Below are 9,492 nucleotides of genomic sequence, written 5' to 3'. Positions count from 1 at the left end.
TATACCCAAAAGATGCTCCATTATACCACAAGGTCACTTGCACAACTATGTTCATAGCAGCTTTATTTGTCTTTGTTCAAAGCAGCAAGACTGGAAACAACCTAGATGTCCCTCAACTGAAGAATGGATAAAGAGACTAGTACATTTACACAATGGGAAACTACTCAGCTTTAAAAACAAAGGCATCTTGCAATTTGCAGTCAAATGGATGGACCTAGAAAATGTCATCCTGAATGATGTAACCCAGACCCAGAGAGACACACATGGTAGGCACTCACTTCTAAGTGGATATTAGCCACAAAGTACAGGATAACCATGCTACACTCCACAGACCCAAAGAAGCTAAGTAACAAGGAGGAGCCAAGGGAGGATGCCTGAATCTCTCTCACAAGGGGAAATAAAAAAGACATCTGCAGTAGTTAGAGGGAGGAAATGAGGTGGGAGAGGGATTGGGAAAGGTAATGGGGGTGGAGAGGAGTAAAGAGGGCTGGGAGAGAGAACAGAAACGGTGATGGCGAGATGCCTGTGGAACAGAGCAGGCCCCCAGGAGTCTATAGTGGTGACTGTAGCTGAGACTCCTAGCAGCAGAGTTATGGAGCCTGAATGGCCACTTCCTGCAGCAGCCAGGACTTCTAGTGGAGGGAGGGAGACACAACCCACCCACAAAACCTCTACCCAGCCAACCAATTGCCCAACTTGAGTTGCATGCCATGAGAGAGAGAGAGACCACCCGACATTATTAATAATATTCTGCTCTGCATACACACGGGAGGCTAGCATAACAGTCATCTGAGTGTCTTCACCCAACAGTTGATAAAAGCAGATGCAGAGACTCACAGCCAAACATTAGGTGGAGCTGGGGGAATCTTATGGAAGAGTGGAAGGAAGGGTTGAAAGAGCCAGGGAGGTTAATGACAACGCAAGAAAACCTGCAAAATTAACTTGGGCCCATAGGGTCTCACAGAGACTGAACCACCAACCAGAAAGCACCCAGGGGACCCCCTAGAACTACCCCCCACATATATAACAGCTTGTTCCTCATGTGGGACCTTTAACAGCAGAAGCAGGGGCTGTCTCTGACTGTTGACTGCCTTTGGATCTTTTCCCCCAACTGGACAACCTTGTTTAACTTCAATAGAAGATGTGCCCAGTCTTACTTGATTGATACCCATGGAAGGTCACCCCTTCTCTGAGAAAAAGGGGAGGGGAGGGAGGAGGGAATAGCTGGGAGGAGAGGAGAGAGGGGAAGTTCCCATTGGAAGCAAAGTAAATTAATTAATGAAAAAAAGGATCCTAATATCTATAGTTACATACATCTATATCAATATATGTGTGACAACCAATCTTGCTTTCCACCTTGTCATCTGGAATCAACTGAAACCCTAGCAGCTGGACATGGCTGTGAGGGATTTTCTTAATAGGATTTTCTTGAGGTGAAAAGACCCACCCCAAATTTAGAGCACCCCTTCTGGTGGCAGCCCTCATAAAAGGACATGGAAGAAGGACAAGGAAGAAGTGTTTGCTTTTTGCCTGCTTGCTGTCACGCTAGCTGAGTTCATCTGTCCTGCTGCTGAGGCAAGTCATTCCTTCATTACCATTAGAACCTACTGCAGGACTCCAGTGGAGACTGATGGATGACCAGCAGCTTTCTAGGAATCCTCCAGGACTCCTGAACCAGACTGGTATTGCTGAGACCTTCAGGCTCAAGAACTTGTGGTTGCTAGATTCTTCACCTTTCTATCAGGAGACAGCCATTGCTGGACTAGCCAGCCATACCACAATCAGTTCTGTTCCTTCAGAGAACCCTGGCTCTACAATATGTTTATCTTTTTTGTTTGTTTGTTTGTTTCTCTCTTCATAGAAGACAGGGTCTCACTATATATCCCTGGCTAGCCTAGAACTAGCTATACAGACTTGGCTGGCTTCAAACTTACAAAGATCTGCCTGCCTCTGCCTCTGGAATGCTAGGACCAAAAGCATTTGTCACCACGTATAGTCTATCTTTTCTTAGTACTGGAAATTGAACTCAGGGCATTGCACACACTACGGAAACAGTTTACCACTGAAATACACCCAAGTCTTTGTTCTGTGTGTGTGTGTGTGTGTGTGTGTGTGTGTGTGTGTTTGAAGGAATCTCAAGTATCCCAAGGTGGCCTCCAGCTTACTGTACAGCTGAGCATACTCTTGAACTGACCTTCCTGCCTCTGCAGGTTCTGAGATTACAGGCATGCATCACCGTGCCTGGCTGTTTCCGTGTGTGTTAATGATGCTGACACATAGCTGAGTGCGATAACCCATACTTGAGAGCAGAGCTGGCAACCTCTCAAGTTTGAGGCAGCCTGGGCTACTTACTGGACCCCACCCTGAAACACACACTAGGGTTCTTTTTTGGAAAAGAATTTATTATTATTGTTATTTATTACAGTTTATTTACTTTGTATCCCTGCTGTACCCCCCCCTTAGTCCCACCCTCCCTCCATCTTCTTCCCCTAGTAAACAGTTTTATTCATATTTAAAGGCAAGCACAAACTTTAAAAATCTTAAGTGCAGAGGTCTGCTCTGTTCAGGAAAGTAATCTGACCATTTTCTCAGTGATTGACAGCATCTGAGTCAGCAGGCAAGAGACACCTTAGCATTCGGGGACCCAGCTGTACCACACACTAGCTGGGCAATCTACAGGTCTCTAGGGCTGAGAATTTCCCCCATGGGTTGAAGGGCCGAGGGTGCTCCATTGTCCATCACATCCCGAGGCAGCAAGGTGGTGCACAATGCCCCCTTAAAGACCTCCCACATCAGTGGAGGGAGGAGGGGAGGCTAACTCCATGCCTCTGCTGTGCAGTGATAGACTTGGATTATCTTCTCTTTCAAATGAAGCAAGTCTCAAACTCTACTTTTCCGGAGGAGTCCGCATGGCTGTTATCTTGGTTTCCATATTATTTTGCAAGTTCTGTAGTTTGTGGGCATGTAAGGCACAAGGTTGTTGATGACTGCTTCTAGGCAAATGTGAATTAACAGTTACTTTTTTTTCTTTTTGCGGGCTCATAAAATCCCTGAAGGTAGGGGTCTGTTGTTTGTTCATTCAGCCTCTTTTGAGTCATTCAGGTACAGGGTGTGTCTGTCAATTGAAACTGCACAGCGAGGAAGTTTTGTGTTCACATCTGCTCAGGGTGGGAAGGCAGTGCGACTAGGGGACTTGGGTGAAACCTCTTTTTAACAGTAGGGCAAGGCGTAAAGGTCCAGAGTCTGACCAAGACCTCTTCAGCCTTCATCTCCTAAGTATTATCTAGCAAAAGAAAAATGTAGTCGAGGTTTGACTCTTTAGATTTGGGGGCGTCTTAGTTATCTCTCAAGTAGAAAGAGAAAAGGGCTCCCAGCTCTAGCCAGGCTGCCCTAGGTGCTGGCTTGTGAAAAGCCAGGCAACCCTTTTCCGTGTGGAAATTCCTGAGCTGCCGGATTGTTTAAATCTCTCAGGGCCGGGCCAGTAGCCCACCTCCTCAAAGGCCTCAGAGCTTCCCAGAATCTGGGGCACAGCGCTTGGCTTTGCGCTCAGCTGAGAGAGGGGAACCCCCGCCCAACACCAAGCCCGGAGCTGGCCCACTTCACCTTGCGCCTGGGGAAAGCCGCTCTCTGCCCACCAACCAACCGCAAGCTCTAAGGCTTTGCTAGGATCGAGTGGAGGGGAGAGGAAGACAGAGGCTTTTCAGAGCCTTCGGGCCGCTCGCCTCAGGCGGCGGTCCTTGCAGTCGCTTCCCAGGATCTTCCCCCAGCGGCGCAGCGGATTGCAGGGCAGCGGCGCTGGTTTCCCCTGACCTCGTGGAAGTGGCCCCCGGGGTACCGGGACACAGGAGCCAAACGGATCCTCAGGGCTGTGGGATCGGGGACCAGGAAGGTGCTCTATGAGAGACCGGCTTGTCCTCTGTCCTCTAAGAATTTTAAGGAAGAAAAGTTTTCCAAGTGTATCCCATGTCTAGTTTCGGAGTCCTCTCCAGAGCTGGGGACTGCTGGGGATAGCTGGCGAGAGACGTGATTTGTGAATTAGAATTTTAGGGGCTGCCAGGCTCCGCCCCTTCTCTCCCCCCTCTCCCGGCTGGTTGGGGCGGAGGGGTTTCTATTCATTTCGTTGTATTTTAGTCACTCTGGCCCAGATCTTTCTGGGAGGCGACTTCTCTGCAGCCTGGACCCAGAGGGGCCCCCTGCCGCTGGCAGAGGGCGGAGGAGTTACAGGCGTTAACCCCTCCCAGTCCCTTCCTAGAGGAGCCACCCAGCCTCGGCCGGGCGCCTCGCGGAGCAGTGCGGGCAGCGCAGGCGGCGCAGGCAGAGCTGGCCACTGCGAGTGCACGGCCGCAGAGGGAGGAGAACCCAGCGCAGGGAACTTTTCGAGTGAGCTGGCCGCCGTCAGTCGCGGACGGCAGCAAGATGCGGATCGGGCGGTGTAGACCCGGAGCCCTGCGGACGCAGCTTCGTCCGGCTTGAGCGAGGTACGGGGTTGCGAGCCTCGCAGGCTCCCTCGCCGGCTGCGGGGTGTCCAGGTATCAAGAGTGAAGCTTTAAAGTAGAACGGAACGAACAAAAACTTTGGGGGAAATTTTTTTTTTTTTTTAAAGCATGCATCACCAGGCTGCTTACAGAGCCTATTTTGATTGGCTTCTTGGAGAACGGAGTTTAAGAAGTTTAGAAAAAAAAAGATTAATTCCTAAATTATAGAAACGACCGGGGTGTGTGTGTGTGTGTGTGGGGGGGTCATGTCAGAGAAGCTTCGGTTCATTAGAAGGGAGAAAGGGGGAGATGCTTATTTTTGAGAACCATGTAGACGAAATTTATCAGGCATCACAGGCAATGACTTCCCTTGCCCGAAAGTGTACTGTGGGGTCGGGGTGAGGAAACGTGGACGCTACTGAATTTTTGCCATGGAAGTGACTGAAATGGCTTTAGTGTTTGTTTGATTTTGTTTTCTCCTTCATTTTGATCACGTTGATCCTTCACCGTGCAGTCTTGAAAGTACTTATTGCTCTCCTTCCTTTAGGGATGCCAGTTCTGTGAGAGGAGGCAACGTTGGGGGGAGAGGATGGGGATAACACCCAGATAAACTGCCCGTGCAGGTTTAGCACTACGTGTTTCTGGAAAGTAACGGACCCGGAGTTAGAACGCGCTGGGCAGTGTGGCTGTGTGTGCATGCGCGTGTCGGCTAAAGTCAAAAGACTTAGGCAATCAGTTCGTGTGGAAACTTGTGGGGTTTGCTGCAATCTCTTAGGGAGGGGTCCTCGATGAATACCTTTAAATGTAATGGATTGACCTGTGGGCAGGCTGGGTGGGGAGTAAAGGAAAACAGAAGAAGAAGAAAAGGAAAGAATGGGCAGTTGCTTCACGGAGGCGCCAAGCTTTCCTGTTTACTTCAAGGCCTGGCGGCCCACACCTCGCTGGGCCCTCCAACCCGTCCCTCAGCACACCTGCTCCTGGGGAGTTATTAATAGAGCCCAGACAACGACTTAGGTTGTAGAATGGTCCTCCTGCAAATCTACTTTCTTGCATGGTAATTAGGAGGTGGGCTCGTTTCTGAGCTCTTTCGCTGTGTGTGTGTGTGTGTGTGTGTGTGTGTGTCCAGGGGGTTGGGGGTAGCCAGGGTTTGCATGTCTGCAATTGTATCCCGAAGTGGCAGTTTGGGGCCTTCTGTGAGAGGAGGCTCTTGGCTGGTGGTGAGCAAGCAGCCGAGCTGGTGACCACTTGAAGGAATCTCAGGGCACTGGGGGTGGCAATGCCAGGGGAAGTGGCGAGGAACGGGGCGCTCTTTCCCATTCCCGTCTTGCTGGATTTAGTGACCCACGGGAAGGTTATTGTCTAGTCAGAGTTTTCATTCTGGGTAAAATTTCTTTTTGTTTCCTTCCTCTTTTTTCTAACTTCATCTCTCTCTCTTTTGTTCGTCTATTTTTGTTTTGTTACTAGAAATGATAATGAGTTTTTTTTTTTAAAAAAAAGAAATCCTCCCTGTGCTCTGGCCAAATTTCCTTAAAACAAATCAACAACAAAATTGGAGCAATGCCTTGGCTAGAATGAATTATGCTAGTGTGCTGGGCCTTTTTTTCCTGACACTCTTTTCTTTCTAACTTGTTTAAGGCTGCTGTTTGGGAGGCCTCTCCAGCCAAGGAATAGCAACACAAAAAGCGGTTGGGTTGCTCGCTGACCGGGCCCTGCTGTAACTGAAGGCTCGCTCAACCTCGCCCTCTAGCGTTCGTCTGGAGAAGTAACACCCTGGGCTCCTGGGGACACAGTGAGGCTATGGTGTCCACCAGCGTCCCAGTGGTCAAGGCCCTCCGCAGCCCTGTCTCCGACTATGGCAACTATGATATCATAGTCCGGCATTACAACTACACAGGCAAGTTGAACATCGGCCTGGAGAAGGACCATGGCATTAAGCTGACCTCAGTGGTGTTCATTCTCATCTGCTGCTTCATCATCCTAGAGAATATCTTTGTCTTGCTGACTATTTGGAAAACTAAGAAGTTCCACCGACCCATGTACTATTTCATTGGCAACCTGGCCCTCTCGGACCTGTTAGCAGGCGTGGCTTACACGGCTAACCTGCTGTTGTCTGGGGCCACCACCTACAAGCTCACCCCCGCCCAGTGGTTTCTGCGGGAAGGGAGTATGTTTGTGGCTCTGTCTGCCTCAGTCTTCAGCCTCCTTGCCATCGCCATTGAGCGCTACATCACCATGCTGAAGATGAAACTACACAACGGGAGCAACAGCTCGCGCTCCTTCCTGCTCATCAGCGCCTGCTGGGTCATCTCGCTCATTCTGGGTGGCCTGCCCATCATGGGCTGGAACTGCATCAGCTCGCTATCCAGCTGCTCCACCGTGCTCCCGCTCTACCACAAGCACTATATTCTCTTCTGCACCACCGTCTTCACGCTGCTCCTGCTGTCCATCGTCATCCTCTACTGCAGGATCTACTCCTTGGTCAGGACTAGAAGCCGCCGCCTGACCTTCCGCAAGAACATTTCCAAGGCCAGCCGCAGTTCTGAGAAGTCTCTGGCCTTGCTGAAGACGGTGATCATTGTTCTGAGCGTCTTCATTGCCTGCTGGGCCCCTCTCTTCATCCTGTTGCTGTTGGATGTGGGCTGCAAAGCGAAGACCTGTAGCATCCTGTACAAAGCAGAGTACTTCCTGGTTCTCGCTGTACTGAACTCAGGTACCAACCCTATCATCTACACTCTGACCAACAAGGAGATGCGCAGGGCCTTCATCCGGATCGTATCCTGTTGCAAATGCTCCAACGGAGACTCCACTGGCAAATTCAAGAGGCCCATCATCCCAGGCATGGAATTTAGCCGCAGCAAATCAGACAACTCCTCTCACCCCCAGAAGGACGATGGGGACAACCCAGAGACCATTATGTCTTCTGGAAACGTCAACTCCTCTTCTTAAAACCGGAAGCTGTTGATACTGGGGAAGCATTTTGACTTGGTCACCCACTACCCCAGCGTCTCAAAAATGTCTCTCGTTCCTGGGGAAGGAGCGACTAGGAGCCCGAGAGAGAGGGAGGGAAGGGAGAGTGTGTGGCCTGGGGATGCCATGGTGTAGGTAGGTGGTTCCTGTGAACAACGCACCGGGAAGGGTGGAGATCAGGTCTGGCCTGCAGTTGGTTTCCTGCCCCACCCCCCAACACCCCGGAGCTTTGATTTTTGCACTGGTCTAGCATTGTCAAGCTCCCGGAGGGCTCAGGTGGCCCTTCCTCAAAGACTGAGGTCCCAAGAGAAAGTGTCCCTGGAGTTTTGAGATGTGATTTTTTCCCCCCTACTGTAATGACAAAGTGAGTATGTGCCCTTTAGTTTGTTTGGGCTTTGTGCATGTCCCACCCCTCCCTCCCCATCTCACCCTGTCTCCCCTTCCCATCCTCTCTCCATATTCTTTTACTTTATATCTTAACTGCCTGACCTTTGTTCATCAGAAGGAACGGTGTGGAGGGCTCTGTTTCTTGATTGTCTGTAGTGGGTAGGCTGTTGACTGGGAAGGCTATTTGTTGAGGCCAAAGTTTCCACGTAAGCTGGTTCAAGTTGCTGGGGATTTGGTAGGCTACCTTCAAGATAAAAATGTGTTCCTTATTCCTCATGGGCATGTGTTTGTAATGGGAATAACGAAGTCTACTTCATTTGAGTTATATCTGCCAGGCCCTTAGGAGATACATGAGAAAAACAATAGAGTGAGGTGAAATGTGGGGTGAATTTTTGCAATCTAAGAGCTATGTCTTGATGTCTTTCTCTAACAAGTACAACCTTTGGCACTTTTACTGATTATTTCAGACTGCTGTGTGATCCATTTCAACCAACTTGGGGGTGGGTGGGTGGTTGTATCTCGTTTAAAGAACAGTTCATGATTTTTGAATGTATTTGTTTATTTGAGGTCATCTTATTGAATTTTTTCCTAACCTGTGTTAACACCATTGAATGTGTAGTTCTTAAGAAAGTGCCACCCTCTTGTACCTGAAAAAGCATTACTTTAGCAGACAGGGAGCATCAAGAATTCTTCATTTCAGCTGTCATTAGACATGGATGGTGGGTGTAAATGTTACAGAGAATAAAAATATATTGCTGTCTTTTTAGTATGGTTTTAAGTGCAATTAAACCAAGAAATGTCTTTTTTTTTTAAAAAATAGTATTTAATAGGTTTCTGACTTTTGTGGATTATTTTGCACATAGCTTTATCAACTTTTAAACATTAATAAACTGATTTTTTTAAAGATCCTTTTGTGAAGAGAACTTTTTAAAAATTATTCACTGAGATAACTTGATTATGGGGCTCTTTGGAATTAAAGTAAAGGGTAAATTTTTGTTACTCTTTAAAAGTTTTTACCTTGATAAGCTAGGGTATGGGGGGGGGGAATGTGGTTTATTTAGAAACCACTCTAGCTTTTTCAGGAAGAGAAACTTCAGTAAATTAACATTAGAAACATGTAGCGAATAAGGGAATAAAAACCATAAACCTTCTAAAGACCACAGCAAATAAATGTAACTATTTGGATTTTAAAGTGCATTGAGGCTAAGCAAAACTAACTGTAATAATTCTGCCCTAAAACGTAGCTGTCCAAAACACAATGAATTCTTAAATCTATTTTAAATTATGACTAAAACAATCAGTTTAAACCCAGCAACGAAAGTGTGCATTCTTTCTGGGAAGAGAAAATGTGGGTAGCCGCAGATAATGTTGAATCACTCAGTGCTTCGTACTTTTGGTTTGTCTGTTCTTAAGGTGCCATGTGTTCTAGGCTTGCCTCATGCTCGCTGTGAAGATGCATGTAAACTTTTGATCTTCCTGCTTCTACCTCTACCTAAGTGTTGGGCCCAGGTTTATGCCGGGCTGTGGACTAAACCCAGGTTCACTTTACCAGCTGAGCTATATCTCTAGCCTCTAACTCATCCCGTTTTTTAGGACTCTACCTTGGGTTCTTATGAGAACAATATGGGACTCTGCAGTTTCAGTTCTAACAAGTAACAAGGAA

At 48.2% G+C, this 9,492-nt stretch overlaps 1 protein-coding gene across 2 annotated transcripts; it reads left to right on the top strand.

Annotated features, from left to right (window-relative positions):
- Positions 1 to 4,113: 4,113 nt before the first annotated feature.
- Positions 4,114 to 8,729, top strand: S1pr1 (sphingosine-1-phosphate receptor 1). Of its 2 annotated transcripts, none has more exons than XM_055628289.1 (2): positions 4,114 to 4,478; positions 6,111 to 8,729. In XM_055628289.1, exon 2 carries the CDS (start codon positions 6,273 to 6,275, stop codon positions 7,419 to 7,421), a length of 1,149 nt encoding a protein of 382 aa, XP_055484264.1. In that variant the 5' UTR covers positions 4,114 to 4,478; positions 6,111 to 6,272; the 3' UTR covers positions 7,422 to 8,729. The 2 variants fall into 2 exon arrangements, with proteins under 2 accessions (XP_055484264.1, XP_055484265.1); XM_055628290.1 differs by having other exon boundaries at positions 4,114 to 4,529.
- The last annotated feature ends 763 nt before the right edge of the window (positions 8,730 to 9,492 follow it).

The sequence above is a fragment of the Psammomys obesus genome, unplaced genomic scaffold, assembly GCF_907164565.1.
Source record: "Psammomys obesus unplaced genomic scaffold, mPsaObe1.curated_primary_1811, whole genome shotgun sequence".
Classification (NCBI taxonomy): Eukaryota; Metazoa; Chordata; class Mammalia; order Rodentia; family Muridae; genus Psammomys; species Psammomys obesus.
The sequence above is the reverse complement of the archived record's forward strand: the minus strand, read 5'-3'. Positions and strand labels throughout refer to the sequence as shown.